The sequence below is a fragment of the Westerdykella ornata genome (genome assembly GCF_010094085.1).
Source record: "Westerdykella ornata strain CBS 379.55 unplaced genomic scaffold EI97scaffold_42, whole genome shotgun sequence".
NCBI classification, from domain to species: Eukaryota; Fungi; Ascomycota; class Dothideomycetes; order Pleosporales; family Sporormiaceae; genus Westerdykella; species Westerdykella ornata.
The window spans coordinates 135,084-151,892 of NW_022986892.1; the positions used below are offsets into that span (position 1 = coordinate 135,084).

General features: G+C 50.7%; 5 protein-coding genes across 5 annotated transcripts; 4 read left to right on the plus strand and 1 right to left on the minus strand.

The window, feature by feature from the left end:
* Nucleotides 1-154: 154 nt before the first annotated feature.
* EI97DRAFT_453220 (hexokinase) lies at nucleotides 155-1,651 on the plus strand (the record flags this gene model as incomplete). Its single annotated transcript, XM_033800448.1, has 2 exons — nucleotides 155-298; nucleotides 350-1,651. 2 exons carry the CDS (start codon nucleotides 155-157, stop codon nucleotides 1,649-1,651), a joined length of 1,446 nt encoding a protein of 481 aa, XP_033649742.1.
* A 4,089-nt stretch (nucleotides 1,652-5,740) lies between these two features.
* Nucleotides 5,741-7,468, plus strand: EI97DRAFT_504434 (uncharacterized protein; the record flags this gene model as incomplete). The annotated part of the gene is made up of 3 exons (XM_033802825.1): nucleotides 5,741-6,185; nucleotides 6,301-6,324; nucleotides 6,378-7,468. The coding sequence occupies 3 exons, from the start codon at nucleotides 5,741-5,743 to the stop codon at nucleotides 7,466-7,468; spliced, it is 1,560 nt and encodes a 519-aa protein (XP_033649743.1).
* A 477-nt stretch (nucleotides 7,469-7,945) lies between these two features.
* EI97DRAFT_406823 (uncharacterized protein) lies at nucleotides 7,946-10,404 on the minus strand. The gene is made up of 2 exons (XM_033796602.1): nucleotides 9,660-10,404; nucleotides 7,946-9,606 (listed from the first exon to the last, which is right to left on the minus strand). Exons 1-2 carry the CDS (start codon nucleotides 10,355-10,357, stop codon nucleotides 7,953-7,955), a joined length of 2,352 nt encoding a protein of 783 aa, XP_033649744.1. The 5' UTR covers nucleotides 10,358-10,404; the 3' UTR covers nucleotides 7,946-7,952.
* Nucleotides 10,405-10,529: 125 nt separating this feature from the next.
* On the plus strand, nucleotides 10,530-12,300 carry EI97DRAFT_406827 (uncharacterized protein). The gene is made up of 2 exons (XM_033796603.1): nucleotides 10,530-11,682; nucleotides 11,734-12,300. The coding sequence occupies exons 1-2, from the start codon at nucleotides 10,636-10,638 to the stop codon at nucleotides 12,013-12,015; spliced, it is 1,329 nt and encodes a 442-aa protein (XP_033649745.1). The 5' UTR covers nucleotides 10,530-10,635; the 3' UTR covers nucleotides 12,016-12,300.
* Nucleotides 12,301-15,007: 2,707 nt separating this feature from the next.
* Nucleotides 15,008-16,195, plus strand: EI97DRAFT_504437 (uncharacterized protein; the record flags this gene model as incomplete). Its single annotated transcript, XM_033802826.1, has 2 exons — nucleotides 15,008-15,364; nucleotides 15,446-16,195. Exons 1-2 carry the CDS (start codon nucleotides 15,155-15,157, stop codon nucleotides 16,193-16,195), a joined length of 960 nt encoding a protein of 319 aa, XP_033649746.1. The 5' UTR covers nucleotides 15,008-15,154.
* Nucleotides 16,196-16,809: the final 614 nt, after the last annotated feature.

The following is a 16,809-nucleotide window of genomic DNA, read 5'->3' on the forward strand; positions in this document are numbered from 1 at the left end:
ACGAAAGAGATTCCACGTGCAAAAGGGCGAGCCCGCGGGCGCATTCTTCTACAACACCATCCCGCCTCTCTCTCCACGCCCATACCACACAGCAAACTACACAGCAACATCAACACGAGTAGCAATCAGCGAGGCAACACACGAGCCAGGCACCATGGCCGACGCACACAAGGATCTGTCCGATCAGCTTGCGCGGCTGGAGGAGATGTTCACCATTCCTCAGGCCAAGCTGAAGCAAATCACCGAGCGCTTCGTTGGCGAGCTTGAGAAAGGATTGTCGGTCGAAGGAGGCGACATTGTAAGGAATCCCTCTTCTCTCTACCCGCAAACCGCAGACTGACGCCTTCAGCCTATGAACCCGACCTGGTGTATGGGCTACCCGACCGGCCACGAGAAGGGCACCTTCATCGCTCTCGACATGGGCGGCACGAACCTCCGCGTCTGCGAAGTAATCCTCACCGAAAAGAAGGGCGAGTTCGAGATCATACAATCGAAATACAAGATGCCTGAGGAACTGAAGACTGGCACCGCGGACGAGCTCTGGAACTACATCGCAGACTGTCTGCAGCAGTTCATTCAGCAGCATCACGATATGAAGGAATTGAATCATCTGCCTGTTGGCTTCACATTCTCGTACCCCGCCACCCAGGAGTACATTGATCACGGTGTGCTTCAGAGATGGACCAAGGGGTTCGACATTGACGGCGTTGAAGAAAAGGACGTCGTACCGCCCTTCGAAGCGGCCATAGCAGCACGCGGCTTGCCCTTGAAACTCACGGCGCTCGTAAACGACACAACCGGCACCCTGATCGCTTCCGCCTACACAGACACTGACATGAAGATTGGCTGCATCTTCGGAACCGGCTGCAATGCGGCATACATGGAGAACGTGGGCTCAATACCAAAACTCGCGCACATGAACCTCGACCCGGACCTCCCCATGGCCATCAACTGCGAATGGGGCGCCTTCGACAACGAGCACGCCGTCCTGCCTCGCACCCCCTACGACATCACCATCGACAAGGAGTCGCCACGTCCAGGCCAGCAAACCTACGAAAAGATGATCGCCGGCCTCTACCTCGGCGAAATCTTCCGCCTCGTCCTGCTAGACCTGCACCAGAACCCGGACTGCAGCATGTTCGAAGGCCAGGACATCTCGCTCCTCCAGAAACCCTACTTCCTCGACTCGGGATTCCTCTCCCAGATCGAAGAAGACCCCCATGACAATCTTCAAAACACGCTCGAACTCTTCAAGAGTACTCTAAACATTTCCCCATCACGCTCTGAACTCGAGTTCATCCGCAAGCTAGCCGAAATGATTGGAATCCGCGCCGCTCGCCTCACGGCCTGCGGTATCGCCGCCATCGTGAAGAAGAAGGGCTGGAAGACGTGCCACGTCGGCGCCGACGGCTCCTTGTTCAGCAAGTCGAAATTCTTCAAGGGAAGACAGGCGCAGGGTCTCAAGGACATCCTCGACTGGCCTGAGGAGTATGGCAAGGGTAAGGGCGATCCAGTGGAGGTGCTGCCGTCGGAGGATGGGTCGGGTGTGGGTGCTGCGTTGATCGCGGCCTTGACTATGCAGCGGGTGAAGGAGGGGCAGGTTGCAGGGATTCGGGATCCGCAGGCTATGCTTAGGGCGTTTAAGATGTAAATACTCAGACGGAGAGGCAAGTTCTGGTGTAGAAGTTTGGATAGATATAGACGAGTTCCGAAATGTTTTGTGCTCATGTGAGTGCACTTGTCTGGCTGGTCTTCATAGATGCTGTGCAGCATCATTTACCAAATCACCACTAGCATCACCGTCATCATTGCGTTCAGACGTCGATAGATGCAGCTCTGACCCCTTCACTCCAAGAAATGTGCATCACCAAATATTTGAGGTACGATGCTCCAGACACGCCCTTCTCATTACTGGAAGCAAAGGAATCTTAGGATCCACTGTCGTGCAAGACATCAGCCGGAAGTCTGTAAGATTTTGGAACGCTGATATTCGGACTCTGCGCAGGTAGAGAGAAGGGAAGGGTGTTATCGAGTGGGTTTTTATATCTCAGCGGGCGGGTTGGGGCAGGTCAGGTAAGCGAGTGAATGAGAGGACATGAGGGTGGGGTTTGGGAAAACATGTGCCATGAGAAGATGAGGTTGGGTAGGCGTGGTGGAGATCGACGTCGTGTCTTCATGTCCGGAACCAAGCTTTTTGGAGGCCGATTCGAAGGGTCCTTTAAGTCTCAGTTTTGTGGTGCTGGTGGTGATGGCTGTTAGTGCACATATGGAGATTGAACATGAGTTTGCGCTGCGAGCAGCTGCGAGAAAGGGATGGAATGTCATTGGTAGCGTCGCAGAGACGAAGTCGACGTCGGCTGTAGTACACATACTCCTCCACATCATCATCGCCATCATCATCATGATCATTACCTAGTATCATTATCATCATCATCACGACGTGACACGTCTCATTACCACTTTAACCAGCGTACATGCCGAAGCAAAATCCTTTCATGCTGCTCTCGCGTCGACTCATATGGCGTTTGCATCTCGTTTTTTTTTCCCCTTCGGATTCCCACTTCTCTAGTTTTGTGAAGGAGAAGGAAAGGTTGTTGAGGTGGATTTATATATCTCTTCTGCAGGGGTTGGTTACGTAAAGCACGATTAGGGTATGGACAACCTAACAGAGCGTTTCAAATTTCTGGCGAAATGTGGACGTGGTGGTGTTAACGACCAAGCATTGCCACCAGAAGATCTTCGATTTCAGGATCATGGACACATTCTCCGCGCGCTTCCATCAGCTTGGAGGCATACGCAGCGGTAATGCGAATCACCACCAACGGTTGCCGAATACTACTCAAAGAGCGTAGCACATAGGCAAATTCCGGTACTGGGACACTCCTCCATGTATTGGTGCTGGATCGATTTTGAGGTTGTGCCCACATCGTTCGTTTGTTTAGTGGTCTTTGAAAAGAGGAAAGAAAGGAGGACGCAGAAGACGGAGATATTGAGTGTTGTGGATAGCGGCTGGGTTTATATGAGAGCTTTGGTGGATACATGTTGCAAGTTCCTGTTTGTTCGACGACTGCACATGTGTTGATTGGAGCGCTGGTGATGGTGATGGTGATGGTGATGATGCGGATTATGAACAGCCATGTATGTAAGTGGTGGACATATACCATACTGCTCAACATCGCAGCATTCGGGCAGTAACGGCTAGATATATCTCGATATATGAGAGAACACAAAGTCATTCCAAATGTATTTTCCATTTTTGCCGCCGGCATCCACACAGCTACAACCTATAGCCCTGGGAACTCTGCGAAAGCGAAAGGAATTGCCAAACATCAGTCAGTATTGGCGCCTATTGACGTCGAGCTGCGCTCTTTTCACATCAAGTAGAATGCAGCCAGGTTTCCGGTTTCGAGGCTTTGGCTCGAGTTGGGGACGATCTTTGGGGAGAAGAAGGGGTTTATATAGGCGAATCAGACGGGACTCTGTGAGTTTTTCTAAGCACATGTGACATGGCTAGTTCAGACTGATAATTATGCTGTTATAATGATGACGGTTATTATCATTACCATTTAGCAACTTCACAGCATGCAAACCATGATTTGAATTTTGGCGTACATGTGCCAAATCTCAACCCAACACCAACCACACATGGGGTCGAACTGTATCTCATTTTAGGAAGACCTCTCCACTGAAGTACACCTTTTTAGGAAGGAGAAAAAGGAGGATGGAGCCAGAAAGATGTTTATATACCTACTCCAGGAGTTAAAAGCTCGCACATGGAAACATTCGGGTGGCAGGCATCCGGTCGTGTCCGTAGTTGTAGAAGAGCTGAGCAGCACCATCATTATTATCAGAAACCCACTGTACTCTGATATTAAGGCGTGTAGTATGCCATACACCAGTTAATTCTCAATAATAAGGCTTTCAGGAGATAACCCCATGAGGCGAAGGTTCCCGTTCTTCTAAGTCGCACTGGGGCTCTTTCCGGATCATCGCATGGAGACATTGGATATAGTAAACAAAGAAAAGTGGACAGTTGTGGACTTGAAGCAGAACCAGCAGACAGGAGAAATTTATACGGTCATCGCTTCGCGTACCCTCCGTCGGAGATCGACTGATTGGCCCCCAGGGTAGCCGGGTGTACATCGGTATGAGAGTCTGCGTCTTTTATGTTGAAGGCATGGAGTCGGTGATGCTGAGCGCTATTGGCATTCTCAATCTATGAATTATATGTGGCAAACTTCGGTTGGTGTGTTGGGCAAATTGATGAAGACACAGCACTGAAGACCCGTCCCTCTTTGACACCCTGCTGTGCTATGCAAGTCAAGTATGTGGCATAGGAGAGGTTTGAAATCGTCATGTCCCCTCGCCAACTGTGTACAAGCCTACGTTGTGACCGCGAGGACTCAAAGTCGCATAAACATGGAACGTGTAAAGCGATGAAGATAGACGGCTGCGGAGGGGAAACAGGACGCCTAACAGTTGAATCGTGTATGGAAGAAACCGAAACTTATCGTAACTACCACACTTATGGTAACACTCCGTGTTAGTTCACCAATAACCATTACCACCATTATGAAAAACATTGACGAAACGTACCAACCTGGAACTCATTTATATACAGGTGGCATTCGTGGACTATACATGCAAGTCATTTGCGTATGGGGCTTTCTAACAGGTTTTTTTAGCTGCCCCAAACATGAGCCGTCTTTCTTGAAGTCGATTGTGGGTTTGAAAGCGGATGACGCGGTTGCCGGCGGAGAGGAGTGGAGGAGGACGTGCTTTACAGTTATCTGTGGTATTTTCAACGGCTCATGACGCACAGATTTGGCTAGTCTATTCTATGTCGCACGTAAACGTTGTAGGCTCTACACTCTATGCGGCCGTTGCTATGTTTGAACAAGCAAACTGGCTTAGGTCCCAAGTGCGGGTACCCGCTCAAGCCGGTGTCTTCCATCAACACAATATATAGAGTTGTTTCGGCCGTCACAAGTTAAAATGCTACCTTGATAATCCTGTGGCTCACAGCCAGGGCTGATCTGATCACAAGTCCCCACCCGCATCTGGACTTCATCACGTTGAAAAAGCCTGGGAAATGAGTTGTATACACACCGACACACGCATCGCCTCACTACGGATATACCGCAATAGCCTGGTCATTAAGACATTGCTTTAAACCATATATACAATTATTGAAACCGCCATTGTTAACGTGTTGAAGAAATCCCTCCTGCGTTCCGTCACTGCCAAACCACCGAGTACGGAAAAAAGTGCCAATACTGACCTATTATACCCGAAGTCGACGCAATACTGTCATTTCCGCGTACCTAAAAGTGTTTTAATTGCATGATTTGGAAATACCTTTGGGTGGAGCGAGGTTATTACTCTAAGCGTGCGTACTGCCTTTCACCGACGTACCTCTCGTCGACATGCCAAGCATTGGCCTCTCCGCCGATACACACCTTTCACAACCGAACGGGGAGAACTTCTTCGAGTCTGTTCAGGACCGTCACCGCACAATAGCATGGACCCTATTGTGTGTCACGCCCGCCCTCGCTCGCGCGGCCTTCGTCCTATATAAACACAGTCCCGTCCACTTCAACTTTCTCCCTCCCAACCACTTCGACCTCGAAGCCCACAACCTCACGCGATCAGCAACTTTCAGCCCTTCTACGACTCTTCGCATCTCTTTTGCGAACGCCAACACTCCGTCTTCATCGTCTCCGCTGGTATAACCGCCGACATGTTCTTCACGATCCTCTTCGCTCTGCTCAGCAGCCCGCTCTTCTGGGTCTGGCTCCTCCCTCTGATCCCCAACATGATTGCGCTCTTCTATGCAAAGCAACGCGGCTACGTCAGGGTGACTCTGTTCTGCATGGCTCGATTCTTGCTCTTCATCGTCCTGGTCGGCATGACCATGGAATACTTCAACTTCAGCGCGTACACCGGCATGCTCTGCGCTTTCTGCGTTCCAATCATCTTCAACCAAGACGCTCGCGACCTCATCGACGACTACCACACCATCCTCAAAGACCTCCCCGTCCGCGCCATTCTCCATGACCTCGTCGCAGCCAGGCAGGCACTTCAGCCTGCCATATGGTCTGCCTACGAACGGATCTATGAAGCTCTTCCGGTGCCGGACAAGTATCTTGTCGAGAGTAAGACACACCGCAATGTCGCCGATGAACGTAAGTCACTTCAATGGGTGGAGATGACTGCAAACGCTGACCCCCAACGGCAGTTCCCACCCCGGCCAAACCTGAACAGCATCTCGCCCAACCCGAACAACATCCCACCAAGCAGGTCATCCTACTGTTCCTGCTGAGCGTAAGTTGAACCGCAGTCGTTCGTGCTGGTCAAAAATATATTGACCTGAGCAGCGACACCCTCCAATACCCCGCAGCAGGGCAATGAGGACATGCAGGCGCGGATTGATGCATTGACGCAGGAAAGGGATGGCCTCGTCATTGAAAAGATCCACCTCACAGGCAAGCTCAATTCTGTCCGTCGATCAGCAGGTTTTCGAGAATCGGAACTTGAGACTGAGCTCGCAGAGGCGAAAGAGCACATCGAGCAGCTCAAGCGGGAGAGCCAGGCCAAGGACGAAGCGATCGTGGAGAAGAATGGCCTCATCGAGAAACACGAGGAGGAGTCTCTCAGCAAGGACCGACGCATAGCCAAGCTCAACATGGCCCTCAACATGAACAACGCTGTCATCGACAACATTGCTACAAAGCTGGGATTGAAAATTGACGGTGATGTTGTCACGGCCTTGCAGATGTTTGTTGAGGGCAAAAATTCCCAGTTTGACGATCTGAATAAGGCCTTGAGCCGCAAGGATATGGATATCGCCGCACTCATGAGCCAGGCCAATTCCCATTTCGCCGCAATGACTGCTGATTTCCAGAAGAAGGAGACTTACCTCCAGGCGCAGATTGACCGCGTTTCCACGGAGCATAAGAAAGACGTCCAAAGGCTCGAAGCTCAACTCGAAACGATGAATACCAAGGTCGAACATTTCGACAAGGTCTTGTCCTGCGTGAGGAATCTCCTTGCCCCTACCGCCGACCACGATTACCGCGATGCTACCATCTACGCTCTCTACGCCCTCCTTAAACAGGGCGTCACGGCCGACGATCTGGGCTTCGATGCTGTTTGTATGGCAGAGCTGAACCAACTCTTCGCCGAAAAGGTTGAGAATTGCCCTTCTCCCTTCCGTAACAAGACCCAACCCACACCGCCCATTCACCAGCAGCCCGCCCCTTCCCTTTGGCCTCGCCCCCAGCAGGCTCAACCCCACTTCTCACAATCCGCTCCCACCATCATGCAGCCTCAAAAGGCTCCCACGCCTGCTCCTCCCATCACAATGTCTTCCTTCTACCAAAGGAGGACAGCTCCCCAGCCGCAGCCCACTGGGAGCAACATCTTCGGCATCAGCAATGCCCATGCCATGTTTGGCATGCATCGATGAGCACCCTCGGCCTTCATTTCCGCAAGCATCCTCGATACAAGGTACGTCACCAGCTTCATCTCATCTGCTTTCCGGTATAGTTGCTAAGTGCTATCAGCCCCTTGGGTGGCTAGATTGCACATTCATCCGCGTTCCCACGGACACCGTCCCCCTTTTTGCTTCCTCGCAATTTTTCTCTTTCTCTCTTTGTCTGCTCTGTTTGCGCCAACGTAGAGCGAGTTCTTATGGCCAAAGAAGGCTTCTCCTGCATCCCGTGGCGTTGGTGGTCGGTATAGCACTATTCTGAGCTTATATGGCCAAAATGCCATTATTCTGAGGTTTCCCTGCTGGCGGTGTTTTCGGAATGGTTTTTGTATGCTCTCATGGACGGGACTTAGGCGGCGTATACTATTCAAAGAGGGGATTCTGATTACTTCATCAACACCGACGCCATGCTAATGCATCAGGACTCTATCATATAACCAATTCATAAATTCCCCAAAATTTACCCTTCTGAACGCACAACTCCAGTACCCTTATTGATGTCATACTCAACCCATCTTGCCCGCCCTTCCCTGGTCCCGCGACCACCACTCCCATCAATAGGCCCCGGATTCATGACCGTACAGCCAAAGTACTTCACCACAAACGCTGGTGCATCAGCATCGGCAATAACCAGGGCCGTTGGGAGCGGATACAGGCTCATGGTATGCGCGTAATCCCAATGTACAGGCCTCACGCTAAACGGGAAAGGAGCTAGATGCGCTTGCGACAATATCGTCCGTGTCAACGCCCGCGCTGCCTGTGTCTCCGGATCCAATTCCTCCTGCGGCGGCTTATTTACCGGTGGTGGCTGGTTGAGATCCACGTCCATGGCCTCCTGACTTTCCGAATTTTGAGGAACGGAGCTGGCATCGGGCATCTCCTCTTCCTGATCTTGGTCGGGCTTTCCGAACCGTATACTTGTGCGGTGGAGCCGCCCGGCAATGTCGTCGCGCAATATGGCCATATCGCCTTTCACACCAAACCAGCTCAGGCGTGTTGGATTCGTCGTCCAGATCACCTCCCCTTCCTTGCCCTTTGCTTTCCCTGGGCCCCAGACCTCTCTGTTAGCCTCTGCGACCACTCTTCGTATTCGGTTCGTGAAGAGCGACGGCACAGGCTTTCTGGGTAGTGGTGTTGCTGCACCGGCGGAGAAAGCGGAGGGCCATGCATCGTTGTCACCCGGCACGAAGATGAACGTGGTGTGTGCAACCAGCTGTTGAAAGTCGGCGAGTACCGATGCGAGAGCATTGAAGTTTTCCTTGTATTCTATACTGCCGGCGCCGGGGACACCAGAGACACTGGCATTGGAGCTGAAGTTTCCCATTAAGATGATGGCATGGGGGTACTGGGGTTGGAGATCGGTTGGATCAGGCGTATATGTGCGAAGCAGAGTGCGTAGAGCGGATAGGGTCGAGGGCACATCCAGGTGCAGGTCCGAAGCGATGACGATGTTATGGGCAACTGTAGGTTCTAGGAGTTTGGATGCGATTCGCGACATTTTCGTCCCAGTTGCGCGCTGCGAACCGACGCCTAGAAAGTCTATCCACCCAAAAGCTGGACCGGACAGTTTATCCTTGTCATCAGCCGCATCTCCTAATGTGGTCGACCGCCGTTCGCATGGAGGATGGCCAACGGAAAACCCGATAAACCTCCCCCCTATTGTGCCCCCTATACCGCCTGTGCCACCGAGCGTGGACATAGAGCCAGAGGCATGGTTCCCGTAATCCTCGTCATATGTCCCATCTACGAGGACGATCATTCCTGGTGCAAAATACGCACCGTTTTCTGGGATCGGTCGGGCATGTTGCAGATCCAGAGCTATCGTGCCGGTGAGGTCTGAGAGCGACAATGCTCCCGTAGGGGATACTGTGAGCATTCCGAGTAAAAGATGAGTGCTGCCACTTCTGCCAAGAAGGTTGGCAATTGGGGTAATAGTGTTGGTCTGCGCTGTTGCCGAGCCAGCCCGGTTCAGTGAGGCTGATCGTGCAGCGGAGAAAGTTGGGGTCTGAAAGGTTCCGTTACGGAGAATCCGCTGATGTACTATGTGATATCTCTGCCGGAAGGCCTCTGTCTTGTGTGATGGTGGTGGGAAGAGTGTTGGTTTCGTTGTTGCTCTGAAATGTCGATTAGGTTGCAATTGGTTGTAATGGACAAGTTGGTCACTTACTTATCAAAATGCCGCTGAGAAGTGTTGTAGACTAGTTTCGGTTGGTCAAATGCCCCTATCACCTGTAGCCACTCTCTTGGGTCTTTCAACAGGTCGTCCTCATCCTCCTTGTCTTCTACCTCCAATCGTGAAATGCCGAAGCTGTTGTTATGATCCAGCGGTGGCCGGGATAGTCCTGGCCCCAAATCGGGTGCCTTGGCGTCCACTGAGAAATTGAAGCTGTTCTGGCGACTCAAATTGCTTCCCTGCACAATCCTTCCCCCACTCATGGATCCCTCCAGTGTCTTTAGGATGTTCTTAAGCAAGTCACCATCACCTTCTACAATGACCTGACCGCTGCTCTTTTTCCATGCTTTTGCTACCTCCTCTAGCACCTTCTCCGCTAGGCCTTCTTCTCGCCATCCCGAACCGCAATGTCTCCCAATGAACGTTGCTAGGGCCTGAAGAGCAGATGAAGTAAGAGTCAAATTGTGCTTCTTTGTGAACGTTCGGAAGGCAAGAGGGCGTAAAGTAGCTGGTGGTAACAGGATGGGTAAAACGGTGGATTTTGTTGCTGGTCTGAGTGCTGGAGGTGCACGAATGGGTGCGGTTCGGCGGGGTGGAATGGGGTGCACAGGTGTGCCAAAAGCGGGGGATGAGGATGGGATAGGATTTTCGGAGACCTCTGAAGGTTCCTCTAGTCGTCGTGTTGTCGCCATGAACCTGCGGAAAATCAATCTAGCAGTGGAGCCCTATGTTGTATGGGATTTCTTAAGGTGTCTTCTTAAGTCGCGTCTGAATGCTGGTAGACGCGTGCCGCGGTTTCGCGTGTGCACGGGCCACTGCTTCGCACTTTCTGTGAACTTTCTTCAGCTCACCACCTCCAACAAACATCCTACTTCCACCTGGAAACGCTTCCAAGCCTGGCGCCCGCCTTTATTGTGATCGCATATCTTCCGCGCACATACTGTACTTATTTTCGCTTACTCAGGTCGCCATGACGGATACACAACCCGTCTCTTCCGAGCCGACTGCGCCGAAGATACCGCGCACGAAAGAGAAGCTCGACGAACTTGCCTCCGCTGGCACCCTTCAGTACAAACTGAAAAACTTCGCGAGCGCAGCAGAACTCTACGCGGATGCTTCCGAGATCCAAGCCGAATTGAATGGCGAACTCGCTCCCGAGAATGCAGAGCTGCTCTTCCTTTATGGCCGCGCTCTCTTCAAGGTCGGCTTGCAAAAGAGCGATGTCCTAGGCAACAGAGTGGCACAGGAGGATAAAAAGCAGCCGAAAGCGCCGAAGAAGGCGAAGAAGACAGAGGAGGCGAATGGGGGCACCAAAGAAGAGACAGTGGCATCCAAGCCATTCTTTCAGCTGACAGGAGACGAGAATTGGACGGATTCGGAGGAAGAAGAGGAGGATGCTGAAGGTGGCGAAGGCGGGGAGGAGGACGATGATCTGTCTACATCGTTTGAAATATTTGAGATGGCGCGGGTGTGCTACGAGAAACAACTGCAGGCGGTGGAGACCGCAAATGAAGGAGACAAGGGGAAGGGGAAGGCCGAGCTCAGTCCGCAGGCTAGGGCGATCAAAGAGAAGCTGGCAGACTGTCATGGCTTTCTTGCTGAGATATCCCTTGAAAACGAGCGTTTCCACGATGCCATAGAAGACGCGCGGAAAGCCCTTGCGCTCCAAGAAGAGCTGCATCCGCTGGAGCACGAGAACGTATCGGAAGCACACTATATTCTCTCTCTTGCGCTCGAAATGGCTTCAGTGCATAAAGCTGGGGATGAACCGGCAGAAACAGAGGAAAGAGCTGCGAGTAATGGCACAGGCAAGCCGCAGCCGGACGCGCAGGAGATCGACTATGCCATGCGAGAGGAAGCAGCGAAGCACACGGAACTAGCTATTCGAAGCGTCGAGGCTCGTTTGAAGAAGGCAGAGACAGTCCTAGCGGGAGACACCTTGTCTTCGGAGCAGAAGAAAGAGACTGAGACTTTGATGAAGGATAAGAAAGGGGCTTTGGAGGATCTCAAGACAAGGGTAAGATGCTCCTCGGCCATCACGCTCATGCTATGTACTAACGGCATACAGCTTGCGGACCTAAAGACTGACCCGAAATCCGCGTCTTTGGATGCCATTGATCCTTCACTTTTCCAAGGCCTCGTTGGTAGCCTGCTTGGCTCAGATACTTCCACCATGAAGGCCAAACTAGAAGAGGCAACGAAATCCGCGAATGACATCTCCGGCCTTGTGAAGACCAGGAAGAAGGAAAAGCCGCCGGTTGCAGCCAGCGATGCTTCAAGCGGTAAGAGGAAGTTGGAAGTGGAGAATGAAGAGGCGAACGGCAAAAGGGTGAAGACAGAGGACCCGTAAGTTGGTACAGGTCCTTATTCACCTCGCTTTTCACCAGGTTTCTGCATATTCGCGACGGTTTTGGTGCTTCAGCTTACGATACCTTGGGGTCTGGCATCATCGGCGTTTTTGGTGAAGTGGATTGTCTCGAGGCGTAGAGGATTCATTACTCTTTGGCCCTAGGATTTATGGCTTCAGAAGGTGTACGGTAGATCTGATGATGCCAGCGCTGGTGGCGCTATGTTTATGCTGACGTCTTAATGTTATTTATGATCAGTGCACCGAGCGCAATTCTCCAGCACTTCCACTCTTCGATTGACGATGAAATAAGCTTCACCATACATAGTACTAGTTAGGTAAGCTTAAATTCGCAGCAATCGACGGAGTACCGACGAATGCGGTAGGTTCGACATGCATGCCAAGACATGCTTCGTTCTTCAATTCCAAGACAGTTCATTTTCTTTAAGCTTAACACTCCGTTTCGCAGAACCCGTATCATGCCGCATTAAGCACATGCGTTGCACAACGGCTCTAGCAAGGCCGTCTCATCTGTGCAAGTCTCTCAGAGGAGCTTCACCACGTTCAACGATCAGCCACACCGGCCGGCCCGACGTATTCGATTGACTGTTCGAATTCAAAGCGTTTGCCTTCCCTGGTTGGAATAGGATTGTGCCAATTACTTGGAATGTCATGGGAATTAGCCCTTGCATCTGCCATGCGACGAAGGACTTGGAGGCGAAGGAACCTCCCGCTTTGCATTGTAATACAGCACCTCTCACTGCATTGTGACCCACCTGCACTCACCCAGAGAGAAAAGTACAACGGAAAGGGTTGGATCGAAAGGGTCACAGTTGAAAAAGCTCTTGTAGGAAGTATCTCCATTAGTTATGATAGTTTACTCTATGAATAGTTATTCGAAAGGAATACCGGTTCCCAGCGGCTACCGCCTCCGTTACCAGTTCCCAACGTTACCACTCTTTGAACGGCTTGTGTCCAAAAACAATACACGGAAAACCCCACGGCAGACTTCGGGAACTATGCATTGCGTAGTTATGCGGTATTGTCGATATGTGGGTTGTGACAGATCGTGTAGATCTAACATACGGCTCCGTGGCTGAAACTCAGCGTACAATAGAAGAGGCTCCTCGCGGCCATAGAATCACGGGGACGCGGCTTTCCCGGTCAACACTCTGCTGACCCATTCACACATGTCAATGACAGGCGAGATCCCGTCACAGAGCCCCGGCCCGGATCGCAGGACCCTTTTTAACATGTTTCGACTACTGGGGGCGCCGACATTTTATAGGACCAAAAAGGGGGATGCGTGGTGAAAAGGCAGCAGTTGTCGAGGTCGGTAGAAGTCATCTCGCGTGCTGTCAGTGGATATACGGGAACAATGGTCTTGTCCGCAAATACTAAACTAGTACGGTGAAGAGTGGTTTCCTAGGTCACACGATTGATTCTTGGATGTCTGGAACTGACCTCCGTTTGGGCTCTATGTGTATACAATATCTGATGTGCAATGCGGTTCTGCCTGCGTCAAGTGATTGCGAATCCGCGCTGTGGTGCGGAGCTTCTGGAGGAGATTCAGCATTGCAAAGACCGTAAATCTTCCTTAACTGTGTTGGAGCAAGCAAATGTGTGGGATAAGCCCACCTGATTAGGACTTTGTGAAGGCTGTGGTCCCGTGGAAAGGACACTTCCGCCTGCCTACATATGCAAACAACAAACGTCGGATGTTTTGGAGCAACCGGTTTTCTACAAGTTTAATTCGTACATATTCCGTACTGCAGTCTGTAGGCGGCGTGATTACTTAAGTTATATCATTCTATAGGCTTCGCTCGAGCATTTGCGTTGGCTCAGCCTCCCACTCTACACAATTAGCCCAAGCCGCGTAGTCAACTTCAACACATGTATTCATAAGCTAATGCAGAACACTTAACAGTTACAGACACTATGTAGCCCCTATAGACAAGCACAACTCTCACGTGCAGACTACTCTTGACCATTTTGAAGTCTTGCATGACATCACGTGCCTCGGATGCAGACAACGCACGGCTGACGCACAGTTTGCGAGTATCCTTCTTGTCGGTGTTGAAGCAGGAGATGCAGGCACCAGTCCAGCTGGGATGGACTGGACGAGTTTCGGATACACAGGTATGATTCTTTTATCTCGGCCAGAAAACTCGAAGAAAATCGGGGGTGTTCGATCGTCCAAAACACACTACTGCTTCCATTACTACAAGCCTATAAACACTCAACTGGAATAACTGAAGGTCATATCAATCTCGCTGCCTAACGTAAAATATTTTATCTTCAAGATGGAGCAGCGGTTGGAGAACTGGGATCTCGCACCAAAGATGTACCGTAAGGTAGCGCTGACAGTTAGGATACAGTGTACGTCAGCGTTATTGCGTCTGCTAGTCATATAACCCCTCCTGGTAGTCTTATGATTCGCGTGTGTTATGGCATGTGAGGGGGAGTCGCTAGCTAACGGCCCGATTGTCATTCGTACTATAATAGTGGGGTGCCGGCCTATTGATTTTAGTGTGTTACATCTTCACCCTATGTGCCTTCTTAAGTGATAGTACTGCCATACAATCCTATAACAAACATGACGGCATAGTTCAGCTATTAAATTTCGAACATCCTAGGACGGGGAGGTAATTGTACAGTGTAGTAACCATATGTGCACTTGCTCATTAGTCCTCAACTCTTTCGATAGAGTAAATGTCTCCGTAATCGCGGGGACTACATCGGCTTTTAACCGGACACCAATCGCGATCATTCCACAAGTGACATATTCTAACTAGTTTGAAGCGTCATCTTCACGGGCTATTAATCGTCCAATGCTAGTGAGTCATGAGCGGCCGTCAGCGGCGGAGGAACGGGAAAAGGGACTTTACGTTTCCTCCTGCATCTGAATCATCGGAAGGACTGATAAGTACATATATACATGACATCCTAAGATTTCTACAAATTTCCCAGTCTACATTCACTTCGTTGTCCGCCCTTCTGTTAGGCATACATCAGCATTATTCTTTGGCTACCTAACAGACATCTAGCGCATATTTTTGAAACCATTAGCTTATATATCGTCTCGGCCTGCGAAGATTCCCCAGAAGAGTTCAGTTCATTCACCTTTTTGCACTGTCTAGCAATGATGGCAACCTCAGAGTCGAAGCAGCAAGAGCTCGAGTCCCATGAGGCCATGGAACTCGCATATAATTTGAGTTACTGGAACGGTGAAACCGCCGATGAGTACGCAGCACCCAAATACAGCGAAGCAGTTATTGGCGGTGCACAACTCTCATCCGAGAGAGCTCGCTCCTACGTTCGGATCCTCCGTCCCGTCCTGAACATGATGAAAGTCAGCCTCAGCCACATCGCTACATACGGTCTGACCTCGCTCCAACCACAAGACCACTGTCTAACAATTTTTTTGCAACAGAACCCAACGGAGGATGACATCAAGAAAGTTGAAGTTCGTTCCGCCATCTTAGCCTGCCACACGGCAATGAACGAGAACGTACGGTATTTGCGGTTCCACACAACAGTGCCTGCAGACAGCATCTGGAGTCCACTCGTCTCTGATTTCTGGCCCCAGTCGATGGTGGACCTCAGAAACTGGATCTCTCATGATTTCATGGTTCCTGGGAGGGGATACTCCTGGGAACACGAAGTGTTTCAGATACCGGCCCGCTTCTACGAGGAGAGGGTGCCAGCAATAGAGATGATGCTCGCCGCCGTCGAACAGGCGCTGAACGATGAGAGCATCTGGACTCCGTTCCCGGAACCAGAAATCGAACCGGCGCTGAACGCTGAGATTATATCACCCTTAATGGCTTTGCCTCCAGAGCCAGACACCGTCTCCGTAAAACGGAATACAAAGCTAGAAGCCCCCGAGGGACTTCTGAAACGGTCCCGTACAAAGACCATCGGCCTGGTGAGAGCCGTGAAGTCGAAATGCCGTCGCCTCAGAAATTTTCACTTCTCAGTCAATATTCATTTCAGTTTCCCAGAGGTTACCAGTAAAGAATTCAGCGAACTACCAACTTGGAAGGTAGATACCCAGGATGATAATGAAAAGGATTGGAAAGCGGTGGAGGATGAAAAACTGTCGGTAGTTTTCGATGAGGAGGGGTGGGCAAAGGGGGACGAGCAGGATCGGGAATCGGAGACGGATCATGTCGAATGGTGATAGGGATTGAAGGAAGGGAACAGTCAAGTAAGAAACTGCTATCTGTATCACTTTTTGTCTTTATGGTTTTTGAACAGATACCACATGAGCCAAGCATAAAGCTTCATTATGTGCAGTTTAGCATCTAAAGATTATCTTAGCTATTTGTGCAGAATGAGTAGTATTCCACTCACTAGGAACATATTTTTAAACTTTAGTATTCTCTAGAGGTGACTAGAGGCAGCGCAACTCTTGCCTTCTGCACTGTACTATCGGTAATCATAGAATATCCACGGTACAAAGGCCTTTTGCAATGATCTACTTTCTCCCAAGAGAAATGAATCAAGCACAAGATCTTTGCCTTCGCTAACGACAAAATTGCTAGACCGTTGCTAGAGAAGGTTAGAGCATTTGCTGTCTCTAGCAAAGGTTAATCGGCCCTAGATATTCCTAGACGTTAAAGTTGCATGAGATGTAAGTTGGTAACCAACTTGAAAAGCGTCGCGACGAAAGCAGTACCCAAAGTGGATTAGCGTACTTTAACGTGGGCGACCAGCTCGTGCACGTGACCGGCTCGTGCACGATTTTAGCGACCCCGCAGAAAAAAGCCCCCATTTTCAACAAGCTATATCTCA